The 18002-nt window shown below is 45.8% G+C and overlaps 1 protein-coding gene across 1 annotated transcript in view; it reads left to right on the top strand.

Moving 5' to 3' along the window:
• The window catches only part of STK33 (serine/threonine kinase 33), a gene marked incomplete at its 3' end in the record, with an annotated part of 92544 nt that overhangs the window by 73042 nt on the left and 1500 nt on the right, over nucleotides 1-18002 (top strand). Inside the window, exons 9-12 of the mRNA XM_082270455.1 lie at nucleotides 6002-6114; nucleotides 8918-9003; nucleotides 10050-10274; nucleotides 12961-13044. Coding sequence (XP_082126581.1) covers nucleotides 6002-6114; nucleotides 8918-9003; nucleotides 10050-10274; nucleotides 12961-13044 — 508 coding nt within the window. The remainder of the gene's footprint in view (nucleotides 1-6001; nucleotides 6115-8917; nucleotides 9004-10049; nucleotides 10275-12960; nucleotides 13045-18002) is intronic.

Here is an 18002-nt window from a genome sequence, read left to right as displayed (position 1 = left end):
ACCACAAAGTGCAAAAAATGCTAAAAAGTAGTACAACATTGGTTGTTGCCTGTATTAAGTAAGTGTTTTCACTTCACTCCAATTAATAAAAAATATATATATATATATATATATATATATATATATATATATATATATATATATATATATATATATATATAGATCACATGAAAAGATAGAATAAAATATTTACAAACATGTGAGGGGTGTACTTTTATATCTCTCTCTCTCTCTCTCTATATATATATATATATATATATATATATATATATATATATATATATATATATAGATATAGATACAGATATATGTGTGTGTATATATATATATATATATATATATATATATATATATATATGTGTATATGTATGTATCTGTATCTATATCATATATATATATATATATATATATATATATATATATATATATATATATATATATAAAAGTAAGTACACCCCTCACATTACTGTAAATATTTTATTCTATCTTTTCATGTGACAACACTGAAGAAATGACACTTTGCTACAATGTAAAGTAGTGAGTGTACAGCTTGTATAACAGTGTAAATTTACTGTCCCCTCAAATTAACTCAACACACAGCCATTAATGTCTAAACCACTGGCAACAAAAGTCAGTACATCCCTAAGTGACAATGTCCAAATTGGGCCCAATCAGCCATTTTCCCTCCCCGGTGTCATGTGACTCGTTAGTGTTACAAGGTCTCAGGTGTGAATGGGGGGCAGGTGTGTTACATTTGGTGTTATCGCTCTCACTCTCTCATACTGGTCACTGGAAGTTCAACATGGCACCTCATGGCAAAGAACTCTCTGAGGATCTGAAAAAAAGAATTGTTGCTCTACATAAAGATGGCCTAGGCTATAAGAAGATTGCCAAGACCCTGAAACTGAGCTGCAGCACGGTGGCCAAGACCATACAGCAGTTTAACAGGACAGGTCCCACTCAGAACAGGCCTCGTCATGGTTGACCAATGAAGTTGAGTGCACGTGCTCAGCGTCATATCCAGAGGTTGTCTTTGTGAAATAGACGTATGAGTGCTGCCAGCATTGCTGCAGAGGTTGAAGGGGTGGGGGAGGGGTCAGCCTGTTAGTGCTCAGACCATACGCCGCACACTGCATCAAATTGGTCTGCATTGGTCTGCGTCCCAGAAGGAAGCCTCTTCTAAAGATGATGGACAAGAAAGCCTGCAAACAGTTTGCTGAAGACAAGCAGACTAAGGACATGGATTACTGGAACCATCTCCTGTGGTCTGATGAGACCAAGATAAACTTATTTGGTGTCAGATGGTGTCAGGCGTGTGTGGGGGCAACCAGGTGAGGAGTACAAAGACAAGTGTGTCTTTCTACAGTCAAGCATGGTGATGGGAGTGTAAAGACAACCTCTGGATATGACGCTGAGCACGGCACTCAACTTCTTTGGTGGACCATGGTGAGCCCTGTTCTGATTGGATCCTGTCCTGTTAAACCGCTTTATGGTCCTGACCACCGTGCTGCAGCTCAATTTCAGGGTCTTGGCAACCTTCTTATAGCCTAGGCCATATTTATGTAGAGCAACAATTCTTTTTTTTCAGATCCTCAGAGAGTTCTTTGCTATAAGGTGCCATGTTGAACTTCCAGTGACCAGTATGAGAGAGTGAGAGCGATAACACAGAATTTTACACACCTGCAAGCTGTACACTCACTACTTTACATTGTAGCAAAGTCTCATTTCTTCAGTGTTGTCACATGAACAAGATAGAATAAAATACTGTATTTATCGGCGTATAACACAAACCTAAATTTTAGGGCAGAAATTTCAGGAAAAAAGCTGAAATCTAAAATAAACAGATTTGAATTCAGAACATTTATTTAAAATTAAATGTAGTCTTACCAGTGCCCACAAATGCAGCCTCGCCAGTGCAGTGCCCATACATGCAGCCTCACCAGTGCCCATAATTGCAGCCTCACCAGCGCCACTATACAAATCACTTTTAAAAATGTCCAGAAAGCAGCGCCGAGAGGTAGAAGGGGCGGGCGGCGCCGAGGAGAAGGAAGGACGCGCTGTCATCGGAAGTCCCGGCGCCTATGATTGACGTCGGCATAGGAGGCGGGACTTCCGATGACAGCGTGTCCTTCCTTCTCCTCCATGCCGCCCGCCCCTTCTACCTCTCGGTGCTGCTTTCTGGACTTTTTTTTTATATCGGCGTATAACAAAAGGAAAACGTGCGTGTTATACGCCGATAAATACGGTATTTACAAACATGTGAGGGGTGTACTCACTTTTGTGAGATACTGTAAATACAGCGCAATCTGTGTAATATATCCAACAATTGCTACACATGACATGTGAATCAATATTAATATTAGGTGACAAAATCAATTACAAATACTCATACTAAAAAGCATACAATGTAACTATTGGAGACCAGAAAACAAAACCAAAACAAACCGGGATCAAAAATCCCATCAGTGATATCCAATCAGTCCAAAAGTGAACAAATTAATCCTGACACCTCTGTGAAATGATTATCTCGGGAACAGGAGCTCCAAATCAATCCACCAACAGTGACTCCTAGTAGCTCACCTGCAGCTTTGACTCCGGTTTCACCAGAGAGTCCGCCCCACTGAAGAAGTCTTTTTGAAGACGCAACGCGTCTGGGAGGCAGGAGCTGACCTCTGACTTTACCCACGGCCATCGCTGATCTCAGGGCTGTGAGACGGAGGATTTATAGATTGAGTCTATTACAGCCGGCACAGCTTAGTGCTGTATTATGTCAGTGAGAACTTTTCATACTTGTGCTGAAAATAAACGTTTTTACAGAGAGCGCCAGATATGTCATTTGTGTTCCCTGTGGTCGGGTGTCATGTATGAGGAGACATTGGAAGTTTGATACATCCAGAGACAATTATCTATCCATCCATCCATCCATCATCCCTCCATCCCCTCCATCCCCTCCATCCATCCCTCCCTCCATGCATCACCTCTCCATCCATCACTCCCTCCATCCATCCATCTATCCATCCATCCGGAGTCCGATTGTCCCTAATGGGGAACAGATAATCATTTCACAGAGGTGTGAGGATTCATTCGTTCACTTTTGGACTGATTGAATATCACTGATGGGATTTTTGATCCCTTTTTGTTATCTTGTCTACAATAGTTACATTCGATGCTTTTTTAATATGAGTATTTGTATTTGATTTTGTCACCAATTACCACTTGCCGACCGCCCACCGGAGATATACTGTGACAGGCTGGCTCGGCTGCGCAAATCATCGTACCTGTACGGAGATTGGTGGGAGCGATCCTGGTGCCCCCATTAGCCAGCGGGGAAGCTGATTCAAGGGGCCGGCGGCCACGATTACCGCCGGGCACCCGCGATCGCTCCCCGTGAAGAGAGAACGGCGGTCTGCTGTTGTAAACACAGCAGACTATATTTTTACCTGAACCCAGCCATGGGCGCTGGGTCACATGACCTGCATGAAAGGGAGGAATCTGTGTCCAGGCAAAGCCCCTGGTTGGCTGACTAAATGTAACAGCAGATCGAACCTGTCATCAGACGTTGGGTTCAAGCATGCGCCAAGTGAAGTCTCAGTCTAACATTCCCAGCAAGGCCACCTAAAGTGGAGCTGTCACCAGACCTATCTGTGCAGCATTCTCAGTAATGTGTAAAGCCGCCCATAGAGGGAGAGATTTTATTTATTTATTTTTTTCTGCTGCCAAAGAAAATCGCACAACGAATCCATCAATACAGACAGTATTGATGCAGGAATACCTCCTGCGGAGCCGTTGTGTTCTCCGGGCAGGGGGGGGGGGGGGTTCTGGGGGAGCCCAGGGAACGCAGCGATTATTGCCAGTGACTGTAAAAGTCGCCAGAAATAATCGCATATGACATCTGATAGGCTGGCTGCACCAAAGACGATTCATTGATCAACTTGGGTACATCCAGCCTTCCCATACATGTTTGGATTTCCCTGCTGCCCTGGCCAATATTCCAATCCTCTATGGTCTGGCTGAACACTTCCAGGTATTTGTCACCTCACATAGATCCCGGCGCTCCTCCTGACAGCGATATCTGGGTTTCTCTACAGAAGGACGGCACCATCTTTGTTCAGGCATCATCCAGCACCACCATCTACTTCCTGGGCTAAGAGGCCGGCTCAGAGATGGCAAAGTCATGTAAATCCTGGGGCCTGTGCAGTTCTGGGCTGTGTCTGACTCAGATCAGCCCCCTGCTGCATCCTCTCACCTTGTGACTTGCTACAAAGTTACAGTGTACAGTCTGATCACTGGGGGAGTGAGGAAATGGTTCCTCCTACCTGCAGCAGACTGATGACATCATCTCAGTCTAGGCAAAGTTTTAGTGTATAGTCTGATCACTGGGGGAGGGGAAACTGAGGAAATGCCCCCTCCTCTTTCTACAAAGTTACAATTTACAGTCTGATCTCTGGGGGGGGGGGGGGGGGGAGGGGACTGCGGAAATGCTTTGTCCTGCCTGCAGAAGCCTGATGAGGTCATCTTAGGCTAGGCAAGGTTATAATGTACAGTCTGATCACTGGGGGAGGGGAGACTGAGGAAATGCTTCCTCCTCCTTCTACAAAGTTACAATGTACAGCCTGATCTCTGGGGGAGGAGAGACTGAGGAAATACTCCCACCTGTCTGCAGCAGACTGATATCATTTCAGCCTAGGCAAGGTTACAATGTACAGTCTGATCACTGGGGGAGGGGAGACTGAGGAAATGCCTCCTCCTGCCTGCAGCAGACTGATGACATCATCTCAGCCTAGAGGAGAGCCCTGTTAGTAACGTTACAAGTCTGAATCAATACATACCTAACAGATCCACTTTATAGACTAGTAAAATGCAGGTTGGAGTTCCCCTTTATAGACCGGTAACATGCAGGTTGGAGTTCCCCTTTATCTGTGTTGCCATGGCAGCATGTGACGCGCTCTCTTTGCAGGTTGGAGTTCCCCTTTATCTGTGTTGCCATGGCAGCGTGTGACGCCCTCTCTTTTCAGGTTAGGGTTCCCCTTTATCTGTGTTGCCATGGCAGCGTGTGACGCGCTCTCTTCGCAGGTTGGAGTTCCCCTTTATCTGTGTTGCCATGGCAGCATGTGACGCGCTCTCTTTGCAGGCTGGAGTTCCCCTTTATCTGTGTTGCCATGGCAGCGTGTGACGCGCGCTCTTTGCAGGTTGGAGTTCCCCTTTATCTGTGTTGCCATGGCAGCGTGTGACGCGCTCTCTTTGCAGGAAGGAGTTCCCCTTTATCTGTGTTGCCAAGGCAGCGTGTGACGCCCTCTCTTTTCAGGTTAGGGGTCCCCTTTATCTGTGTTGCCATGGCAGCGTGTGACGCGCTCTCTTTGCAGGCTGGAGTTCCCCTTTATCTGTGTTGCCATGGCAGCGTGTGACGCGCTCTCTTTGCAGGTTGGAGTTCCCCTTTATCTGTGTTGCCATGGCAGCGTGTGACGCGCTCTCTTTTCAGGTTAGGGGTCCCCTTTATCTGTGTTGCCATGGCAGCGTGTGACGCGCTCTCTTTGCAGGCTGGAGTTCCCCTTTATCTGTGTTGCCATGGCAGCGTGTGACGCGCTCTCTTTGCAGGAAGGAGTTCCCCTTTATCTGTGTTGCTATGGCAGCGTGTGACGCGCTCTCTTTGCAGGTTGGAGTTCCCCTTTATCTGTGTTGCCATGGCAGCGTGTGACGCGCTCTCTTTGCAGGTTGGAGTTCCCCTTTATTTGTGTTGCCATGGCAGCGTGTGACGCGCTCTCTTTGCAGGTTGGAGTTCCCCTTTATCTGTGTTGCCATGGCAGCGTGTGACGCGCTCTCTTTGCAGGTTGGAGTTCCCCTTTATCTGTGTTGCCATGGCAGCGTGTGACGCGCTCTCTTTGCAGGAAGGAGTTCCCCTTTATCTGTGTTGCCATGGCAGCGTGTGACGCGCTCTCTTTGCAGGTTGGAGTTCCCCTTTATCTGTGTTGCCATGGCAGCGTGTGACGCCCTCTCTTTGCAGGTTGTGCGGAGATCCGCCATTCATGGCGAACTCGGAGGAGAAACTTTTCGAGTTGATAAAGAGAGGAGAGTTGAAGTTTCCGCAGACGGCGTGGCAGAGCGTCAGCAGCGCTGGTAAGTGGCGGGCGCATTGTTTGGCGTTGGGTCGGAGGGGCGGGCGCAGCGTGCGACTCTGAAGAAAGAGGCTTTTAATAGCCGTGGGAATGGGAGCGGCGGAGCGCGCTCCAGGGAAAAGCCGACGCGGGGAAATAAAAGGCCTTTTACCAGCCGGCACGCCGGGGCGGGAGGCGCCATTGTTCGGCGTACATGAAAGCGTACTTTAGGAAAGGTTCCGCTATTGATCGCTCGCATTAGTCTTTTGTCTTTACAATACGGAGCGGCGCTGCGATCTCGTGTCATAGCGGGGAAATGTCACGGCTTTAATGCACAAACAACCTTCCGGGGGGACGTCTGCAGCCTTTTCCTCCTAAGTGCGTTCCGCGTTCCCTGACATTACACGCCGCTCGCCGCACTTCACAGCAAAAGAACCTTTCCTGCTTTTATCTGAAAGTTTTCTTCCCATCGCCTCAAATCAGCGTCCAGCCGGGGCGACCGCGCTCCGCCAGGAATACGCAGCGACCCCCCCCCCCCGCAATAAACTTTACTTATATGTTGTGGCTTACATGAAGAATCCTCATAGGAGAGAATGGATCAATACTAAGTCTGGAGCCGCTCTGCATGGCGACCAATCAGCTTCTGTCTTCAGCTTGTTCAGATAAGGTTTGAAAATGAAAGCTGGAAGCTGATTGGTTTCCATTCACAGCGGCTCCAGTTTTGCTTCATTCCCACCATTGTGTCTGCTGAAGGCAAATTGTAATATTATGGTGGAACCAGATTGAGGCCCCATTCAGACCTCGTCTACACCTTCCCACGCGTGATTTTTAGGGAGCTCCTGGGCAACAAGCGTAGGCACCAATCACATCTGTGCACAGCGGAAACTCGCATTTCTGTTTGCATGGTTTTTATGCACTTTTTTTCATGCATTAATGTACGTCATGCATACGACAGCCTGGTGCCCCATCATTGGTGTCAGTGGGAGGAATAGTGCCCCATCATTGGTGTCAATGGAGGAATAGTGCCCCATCATTGGTGTCAGTGGGAGGAATAGTGTCCCATCATTGGTGTCAGTGGGAGGAATAGTGCCCCCATCATTGGTGTCAGTGGGAAGAATAGTGCCCCCATCATTGGTGTCAGTGGGAGGAATAGTGCCCCCATCATTGGTGTGAATGGAGGAATAGTGCCCCATCATTGGTGTCAGTGGGAAGAATCGTGCCCCATCATTGGTGTCAGTGGGAGGAATAGTGCCCCCATCATTGGTGTCAGTGGAGGAATAGTGCCCCATCATTGGTGTCAGTGGGAGGAATAGTGCCCCATCATTGGTGTCAGTGGGAGGAATAGTGTCCCATCATTGGTGTCAGTGGGAGGAATAGTGTCCCATCATTGGTGTCAGTGGGAGGAATAGTGCCCCATCATTGGTGTCAGTGGGAGGAATAGTGCTCCATCATTGGTGTCAGTGGGAGGAATAGTGCCCCATCATTGGTGTCAGTGGGAGGAATAGTGTCCCATCATTGGTGTCAGTGGGAGGAATAGTGTCCCATCATTGGTGTCAGTGGGAGGAATAGTGCCCCATCATTGGTGTCAGTGGGAGGAATAGTGCCCCATCATTGGTGTCAGTGGGAGGAATAGTGCTCCATCATTGGTGTCAGTGGGAGGAATAGTGCCCCATCATTGGTGTCAGTGGGAGGAATAGTGTCCCATCATTGGTGTCAGTGGGAGGAATAGTGTCCCATCATTGGTGTCAGTGGGAGGAATAGTGCCCCGTAATTGGTGTCAGTGGAAGGAATAGTGCCCCATCATTGGTGTCAGTGGGAGGAATAGTGCCCCATCATTGGTGTCAGTGGGAGGAATAGTGTCCCATCATTGGTGTCAGTGGGAGGAATAGTGCCCCATCATTGGTGTCAGTGGGAGGAATAGTGCTCCATCATTGGTGTCAGTGGGAGGAATAGTGCCCCATCATTGGTGTCAGTGGAAGGAATAGTGCCCCATCATTGGTGTCAGTGGGAGGAATAGCTCCCCATCATTGGTGTCAGTGGGAGGAATAGTGCCCCATCATTGGTGTCAGTGGGAGGAATAGTGTCCCATCATTGGTGTCAGTGGGAGGAATAGTGCCCCGTAATTGGTGTCAGTGGAAGGAATAGTGCCCCATCATTGGTGTCAGTGGGAGGAATAGTGCCCCATCATTGGTGTCAGTGGGAGGAATAGTGTCCCATCATTGGTGTCAGTGGGAGGAATAGTGCCCCATCATTGGTGTCAGTGGGGGGAATAGTGCCCCATCATTGGTGTCAGTGGGGGGAATAGCACCCTATTTTTGTTGTGCCCTTTACAGGACAGACGCCCCCAACAAAGTTGCTGTACTGTTTTTGGGGCAGAGCGTGGTGCATTTTTTTAAACCTTGCTTATTTGTGTGTTTTTAGTGCGTTTGTCGCATGAGAAAACACACAGCAAAGACCCGCCCACTCCCTGTGATTGGGGCGCCTTTCACATTTAATGGCAAAGCGGGCGTTTTCTGTGCGGTTTGCTGCATGAGGAGAAATGCGTATATGCGAATGGGGCCGTAGCGTGATTTTTAAATGCGCGTTTTGCCGCACGGTTCCGATCATGTTGCTTTTGGGGTGCGATTAAAGAACAATGGCACCCAAACAAGTGATCTGGCAGAATCGCAATGATTCTGTGTGATCAGCGACTATTGGAGTAAACACCGCAGAACGTTTTCCTGCTCGGCTTCTGATTGGTTGGAAATGTTGGGATTTCGGGACTGATGGGATTTTGGTTGGAGGAAGCCGTCAATTTATTTTATGATTTTTTTCCTTTTTTAAAGCCAAAGACGTTTTGCAGAAACTCCTCAGAGTGGATCCCGCAGAACGGATCACAGCCAATGAATTACTGGATGACCCCTGGATCACGGTGAGTTTTCCGATCCCTTCATACTTCCTAACCTCCCATTGGTCCTCCAATGACCTGCAGTCCTCCGTTCCTTAAATCTTATGTCCGGGGTAATAAATGTATTCTGCTTCACACTGGTGCCATGTGGGAAACCCTGCGATTCAGTGCTGCCCCCTCCCAGATCGGTTGGCAGATCGCAGTGCGAACTGTGAAATGGTGCAGGAATCGGATCGCATAGGTGTGAACACTAATGCGATCCGATTCCAGTGCAGAAAACAAAAAGAAGGGTCCTGCACCATTCTGATGCGATTTCAGCTATATAGTTTGCTGCATCGCACAGACATTGCTTGCGATCTGCATTGGTCTTGTCCATGCCCCTCTCCTGTAGTTTTCTGTAGTGGGTGGAGCCTGCCGGGCCCCTCCCACAGCTCTTCTCTCTCTTCTTGGGCAGGGTGACTGGTCTTGTCTCCGCCCCTCTCCTGCAGTTTTCTGTAGTGGCCCCTCCCACAGCTCTGCTCTCTCTTCTTGGGCAGGGTGACTGGTCTTGTCTCCGCCCCTCTCCTGCAGTTTTCTGTAGTGGCCCCTCCCACAGCTCTCTCCTTGAGCAGGGTGAGGGGTCTTGTCTCTGCCCCTCCAGTAGTTTTCTGTAGTGGGTGGAGCCTGCTGGGCCCCTCCCACAGCTCTGCTCTCTGCATTGGCTTTGTGCAGCACAGTGATGATGTCACTGCTACTTTTACACTGTAATATCCGGATTGGTAAAGTCATTTTGTGTACAGAGTGGATTTAGATCATTTGTGGCCATAGAGGAATGAATTTAAATGGAAGATTTTGTGCCCGGAGTTCCTCTTTAAAGGAGATCTGAGTCTGGTCTGAGCTGTGAGGAGTACAGGGGTGTCAAACACAATGTCATTGCGGGCCACAACAGCATTCTGGCTGCCCTCAAAGGGCCTATTGTATCTAATGACTAGATGTCCGGAGCACCCCACCCCCCCCTGTCAAAATCCCACCCACTATCAGGGGGTTGGAAGCTTCTTTCTGATTTAATATGTAAAACTTTCCCTTCCCAGGGGAACACGGGGACCATCCAGCGCCCCCCCAACATCGTCCAGATGATGAAGACTTGGAGGAACAGCGTGGACAGCGATGACAATGTGGATGGGGACTCTGATGGCCCTTCCTTGGTCCAGAGAAACCCATTGGACACGACGGAAGATCGCTGCAGTCCAATCAGCAGCAACGGAACCTCCGAGACCGACAGCAGCAGCAGCAAACCGTCTACACCAACAAAACCGGTAATAGAGCGCCCCCTGTCTTCTGTCCGCTATATCAGGAAATGCTGTTACCCCAAAATGTGCAATGGGACCCCACTATAGCTCTGACATATACCGCAGTGCTGTACAGAGATCACTGAGCCAATCACATCAGTCTCTGTACCAGAGGAGCTTACACTCTAATGTCCCCTTCCCCACAGTCACATCAGTCTCTGTACCAGAGGAGCTTACACTCTAATGTCCCCTTCCCCACAGTCACATCAGTTCCTGTACCAGAGGAGCTTACACTCTAATGTCCCCTCCCCCACAGTCACATCAGTCTCTGTACCAGAAGAGCTTACACTCTAATGTCCCCTCCCCCACAGTCACATCAGTCTCTGTACCAGAGGAGCTTACACTCTAATGTCCCCTCCCCCACAGTCACACACTATTATCATATATAGCTCTGACATATACTGCGGAGCTGTACAGAGAACACTGTCACATTTATGAAGAGCCCCCCCTCCCCCAAACTCCATCCATACAATCCATGGTCTGGAACATTCCGTAGATTTATTGCTCGCTGTATCTGGAGATATCACTCTGGATGGGTCTCATTGAACATACAAGTCATGTTTCCTTTGATTGTTCCATAAACTCTTTGTTTTATCGTTATCTGCAGCTTATTGGGGAATTTAATATTTCCTTTAACTGGATTATATATCCAAAAGACATTTTTAATATCTTTTTACTGGACTGTAAATGTCCCGCTCTGACTTTATGGCGACGATGCAACGGCTCGTAAACGCACATTTGGGCTGTTTTTGGATGTATTACTGCGCAGAGAAATGACAGATGACCGAAAATCATCCCGACCCAAACTATCAATACAACACGATCGTAATTCCTTCTGTGATCTCACATAGATACATTCCTATATTTATTTCTATAATAAATGTGTCTATATGTAATTATATCTATTTCCATGATTATAAAGATATGTTTATTATTTTTTCCCATGATTACATAGAGATACATTTTGTTATATTTATTTTCATGGTTACATATAAATAGTCTTTTTATATACATGTCAATGATTATAAGATATATTTATTAATTTTATTCCCATGATTACATAGAGATACATTTGTAGATTTATTTCTATAATTACATATAGATAAATTTATTATATGTATTTCCATGATTTATGAAGTTATATTTATTATTTTTATTTCAATGATTACACATCGATACATTGATTATATATTTTCCCATGATTGCATATAGATACATTTGTATATTTATTTCAATAATTACATATAAACGCATTTATTATATGTATTTCCGTGATTATAAAGATATATTTATTTTTATTCCCATGATTACATATAGATACATTGATTATATTTATTTTCATGGTTACATATAGATACATTTGTATATTTTTTTCTATAACATATAAACACAATTATTATATGTATTTCCATGATTCTAAAGATATATTTATTATTTTTTTCCCCATGATTACACATAGATACATTTTGTTATATTTATTTTCATGGTTACATATAAATAGTCTTTATATACATTTCCATGATTATAAAGATATATTTATTATATATATTCCCATGAACACTTTTTTTTTTATGATTACGCGTAGATACATCTATTATATTTATTTCCATGGTTACCTATAGAGACATTTATTATTATTTCCTTGGTTACATATAGATACATTTATTATATGTATTTCCATGATTATGAAGTTATATTTTATTATTTTTATTTCAATGATTACATATTAGATACATTTATTATATTTTTTCCCATGATTACATAGAGATACATTTTGTTATATTTATTTTCATGGTTACATATAGATAGTCTTTATATACATTTCCATGATTATAAGATATATTTATTATATATATATATTCCCATGAACATTTTTTTTTATGATTATGTGTAGTTACATCTATTATATTTATTTCCTTGGTTACATATAGATACATTTATTTTTTTTTTTTTTCCAAAAACATTTATTATATTTAGTTTCATGGTTACATATACTGTCTAGATTATTTTTGATATTTATTCCCTTCTCTTACATTCATGCTTTTTATAATCTCCATATTTTTTATTTAAAAATACATTGATATTTCTTGTGGCCCTGATGAAGGGGTAGTTTGCCCCCTGAAACGTGTTGCATGTGATACTCATTAATAATCATTAGTTATTTGGACTCTTTCACCATTTGATCCGGCGCTCCTGATGCTTTGAGCCACCTTCTGGATACCCATTGGAAGGTAGCCGTGTTTTTATGCGAGCCGCATTATTAGAACCAGTAATCTCCTTGACTGATGATATTCTCTTCACTGTTCTGAACAAATAAATGCTGAAGTCTCGGTGACTCTTGGATTCGTCCTTCAGAATGGATCCTGGACGGTCTGGGGGAGCATCTAGGCAGAACAGTGCCTTAGGTAGTAGGAAGTAAATACTTATTTTCTGTGATCCTCAGCTCCATCTAGTGGCCAAAATGCAGTATTTTCTCAAACCACTGTTTTTTTTTTTCCTGATAAATAGCATTTGACCCGTAGAGGAAATAGTGAGAGAACTTTTGATTTTGCACCAATCACACAAAAACAAATGTACCAATTTCTTTGCTATGCAAATTTTCCTTAAATTCACTGCTACCTGTTTTATGGAAAATTCTTCTTCTGTTTTCCAGGCCGTCGGTAAGAAAGTTCCATCTGGTTCTTTGCCCAACGGAACGTCTGTGAAGAAGAACTCCGGGCTGAAGACTTCCAGCTCTGTACGTAACGCACATTAATCCTTCATTGATAGTAGAATTTATCAACAAGAAAATCTGATGTGAGGACAGATCAGGGTTCCGGAACATTCTTAGTCACGGATCATTCAAATGATTTCCTCAGTTCTACTGTGTCCAGAACACATCCCAGTATTTATACCCACATGGAACATCCCAGTATTTATACCAACATGGGACATCCCAGTATTTATACCCACATGGGACATCCCAGTATTTATACCCACATGGAACATCCCAGTATTTATACCCACATGGAACATCCCAGTATTTATACCCACATGGAACATCTCAGCATTTATACCCACATGGGACATCCCAGTATTTATACCAACATGGGACATCCGAGTATTTATACCCACATGGGACATCCCAGTATTTATACCCACATGGGACATCCCAGTATTTATACCCACATGGGACATCCCAGTATTTATACCCACATGGGACATCCCAGTATTTATACCCACATGGGACATCCCAGTATTTATACCTACATGGGACATCCCAGTATTTATACCCACATGGGACATCCCAGTATTTATACCTACATGGGACATCCCAGTATTTATACCTACATGGAACATCTCAGCATTTATACCCACATGGGACATTCCAGTATTTATACCCACATGGGACATTCCAGTATTTATACCCACATGGAACATCCCAGTATTTATACCTACATGGGACATCCCAGTATTTATACCTACATGGAACATCTCAGCATTTATACCCACATGGGACATTCCAGTATTTATACCCACATGGGACATTCCAGTATTTATACCCACATGGGACATTCCAGTATTTATACCCACATGGGACATTCCAGTATTTATACCCACATGGGACATTCCAGTATTTATACCCACATGGGACATCCCAGTATTTATACCCACATGGGACATTCCAGTATTTATACCCACATGGGACATTCCAGTATTTATAACTACATGGGACATTCCAGTATTTATACCCACATGGGACATTCCAGTATTTATACCCACATGGAACATCCCAGTTTCTCTTTCGTTCATCGATGGACACAGCACTCAATAAATCATAACTTGTGGGTTATATTGCCTCCTCCAGGAGTAAGACTAGGCACAACAAAAAACACCTGGCTACACCCATGAGCCGCCGTCAGCATATAAACCCCCCTCTTTGCTCTAGATAATCAGTTTTAATCTGTCTAGTCAGGAGTAAGGACCTCGGCTCCCGACTGGGCTCTCTGGTCCTAGCAATTTTTTCTCCTTCCTTACATCTTTTTTGTTTTTTCCCTCGGGGGATCTACAATCAACAGCTGGGCGACGGGCTGGATTATCTTGATCCAGTGGTCCCCCCAGCCCAACCAGCGAGTGCCTGCAGACCGCAGCTACTCTCTAGGTTGGTCGAGACATAGCCTCATGGACAGGACATAGCCCGGGAGTTAAACATCTTGCAGGGTCACATAGGACCGGGCTTGGGTCTGAGTCCCATCGGTCCCTTGGCCAACAGCTCCCCTACTTTTGTGGCGAGGATTCTGTCTGGAGCGTTTCCCGCACCATAGAAGGATAAGTACAGTCCCCTCTCTCCCCTTTTTGCAGTTTTTTTGGGGTGGACGCGGGTGACCTCTAGGGACGGTCAGACCTGCCTGCAGGTTCACTTCCATCCTTAAATACCTCAGTGAGCTGGGCTTCCCCCCACTCCCTTTCCCCCCTGTCTGAATCTGGAGTCTGGTGGGGGTCCCAGGGCTAAGAATGCAGCGGAGACCCCTGGTATCTCTCCCCGCTATCCCCACTCTTTAAGGGTCCTGGGATAGTGTGAGTCTTGCCCTGATAGTCTGGAGTGATCCCAGTGTAGGAGACCCCTAGGTGCATGCCCTACTTCAGTGTGGGTATAGTGCAGGGGGGTCCCAATGCAGAGACCAGTGCAGAGTGCGCAGCGGAGTCTCCCCCAATGTGTGTCCTACCTTCGGGGGGGGGGTCCCCTTGGAGAGGGTGCAGGGAAGATCCAGGCAGCATGCTTCAGCGTTTGTAGCTGATGGTGGCCCTTTTCCCTTAGTCTGGCTGGTCTCCGATTGGCGACCATGTTTGTGTGGCCTGATGATGTCACAGGGGGGGCATTTTCCCTTAGTCCGGGAGATGATGGAGACGGCCGAAGCCTTGTTGGGATGCCGAAGCACCTCCTCCTCTTCCTCCTCAGTTTCCTTTTCTTGTGCCCAGGTCATATGAACAGGAATGGCATTCATGATGATGTTTGGTTCGAATTCTCAGCGCTCCTCTGGTCGGTAGGGTAAGTCTTTGGGGGTCCATGTTATTTCTCTCTCTGGTGAAAGGTACCCTGAGCCCTGAGGAAATCCTTTAGTGGTGTCATTTTGTTTGTTTTGTTCCTTATGGAGCCTCAGGGTCACATCTCCCCCACTGACCCCCTCATGGAGGTGGCAGGTTCCCCAGAACCCCAGCTTTCCATGGTTGCACTGACGAGGGTCCTGCAGCCCTTAGTGTCCTGGGTGGAAGTGGCGTGTGGGCAAAGGCCCAGGTGGAAGCATCCCCTGCTCAGTCTGTCTCATCTGACTCTGAGCCTGATGCCGTCGTGGATGCGGCCCGTCCAGGGGGACCTAATATCGCACCCCCAGATTCATCCAATACATGATTCCTCCGTGGTTGCTGAAGCTAATGAAAAAGCGTTGGTAGACGCACTTATCACCGCAGTGCATGAGGCTTTAAAAATGGAGGCTGCGGCTGATGTGGCCGTGTCATTTGCTGCGCACAAGTCGCCTCGTACTCCCAATGGTGTTTCCTTTATGTGCCTTATTTTGACAGGTTTTCCTGTAAGGAATGGGAACAACCAAAATTTACCCTTTGTGGTCATCCAAAAAATATGAGACAAGACTCAATTAATTGTGGCTCCACATCCCAACGCATAATGGTAAAAGAAGCAGAAAAAGGAAATGGGACTTTAAAGGTAGCCACTCATAGCCCCACGGAGAAAAAGACTCAAGTGTTTATGTAAAAAATACATTTTATTTAGACATCATTAAAAAATTACATAAAATCAGTACAAAAAACATATACAACATCTCCCCAATGTTAAACAGGCTCTCTCCTAATATACAAGGGAGAGGCCTATAGAAATACCCGTAGTGTGTACATATGGCATGTAGTAAATGATGAAAGTATCTAGGTTCCATGGGTATCTCAAACAATCACAAGGATCGCTACGCGTTTCGCTTGTAGCTTCTTCAGGGAGTCCTGTCCATACAGGGAGCTGTAATTTTACAATACATTAATGATCATATGTTATATTACATCACATTCTACCATTTGCAAAATTAATTCAAAAAACTTGAGTCACGATATCAAACGACATCAAAGCAAAAACCCAATCTGGAAATTAATACTATCAGGGTACCGACCCAACTCCAAAGGGGAAATAAATAAATATGGAGTATCTGGAGCCGTAAGGTGGAACAAACAAGGGAGGTCATTGTCATTTGTGGTCCCCACATTTTTTGCTGTACAATACTCTTTTGAGGAGTCCCCTTTTTAAAAAAGTGGATCTCCTGTTTTCAGGTTGAATAAAGCAACCATGATCCTAGTAGAGGACTCTCCGTCCTTTAAGGACCCGGCTGACAGGCAAGCACAGGCTGTGGCATGTTTACTATGGCTGGGTCAGCTTTGCAGTCAGTCTTTGCCTCAGCCCTGGTGTCTCAGACCTTAACTGAATGGGCCAAGCTTTTGCGACAGGGCCTAGGGGGATGAGCAGGTCCCCGCTGCTTATGTTGATTTAGTGGATCAGTTTGTCCATGGGCTATTTGTGATGCAACTTTGGATACAGCTCCTGTGCTGTCCAAAATTTATGTTTCAGCTGTGGTGGTTAGGCGCGTGCTGTGGCTTAAGAATTGGTCCGCAGACCAAGCCTGTAAGAAAGCTCTCATTGATCTGCCCTTTCAAGGGGATCGCCTGTTTGGGGCTACCCTGAATGACATCATCAAGGGTATGATTTGGGGGGGGGGGGGCGTTGATCAGAAGTTGGCCTTGAGTACCATCAAGGGCCAGTTGTCTGCCCTGGCAATCTTCTTTCAGCGACCCCCCTAGCCACACACTCTTTCGTTCGTACCTTCATTCAGGGGGGTACGATATTTGGCTCCACCTGTACGGTCTCTTTTGCCGCCATGGGATTAAAATTTAGTGCTTTCGTTTCTCCAGAAACCTCCATTTGGGAATATTGGGGAGATTCTCTTGTCTACTTTCTCCCAGAACGTGACATTCTTGGTGGCTAGTACCTCGCCCCGTGGGGTATCGGAATTGACGGCATTATCCTGTTGCTGTCCCTATTTGGTGGTCCATAGGGATAAAGTGGTTCTTTCTCCCTGTCCATTATTCCTGCCCAAAGTTGTCTCTGGCTTCCATTTGAATGAGGACATTGTGTTGCCTTCCTTGTGTCCCAAGCCGGCTCATCCCAAGGAATTAGATTTTCATACCTTGGATGTGGTTCGCGCGATTCGGGTTTATCTGGCAACTACTGAGTCCTTTCGGAGGTCAGACTAGCTTTTTGTGGTTATGGAAGGACCCAGAAACGGGCTGTCCGCTTCTTCGGCTACCATCTCCAGATGGATCAGACAGATGGTGACTCAGGCCTATTCCATTAAAGGTCAGGTTCCACCTTTCTCTGGTGCATTCTACTCGGGCACTGAGTGCTTCTTGGTCCTTCCGTCATCAGGTTTGCAAGGCGGCCACTTGGTCGTCGGCGCATACCTTCACAAAATTCTATAAGGCAGATACTTTGGCATCTGCGGATGCTTCTTTTGGCCTCAAAGTTTTGCAGGCTGCGGTTTAAGAGGGGCTGTTCCCTCTTGAGGGGTGTTTTTCTTTAAACTTTTATTTTTCAGATGGGGCTTCTGTGACCCAGTTAGGGCTCCTGTGTCCTGGTTAAGGACTCTTTTATGTTTAACCTTG

This window comes from Pelophylax lessonae (genome assembly GCF_965119305.1).
Source record: "Pelophylax lessonae genome assembly, chromosome: 10".
Lineage (NCBI taxonomy): Eukaryota > Metazoa > Chordata > Amphibia > Anura > Ranidae > Pelophylax > Pelophylax lessonae.
Note: the sequence above shows the minus strand (reverse complement) of the source record. Positions and strands in the feature narration are given on the sequence as shown.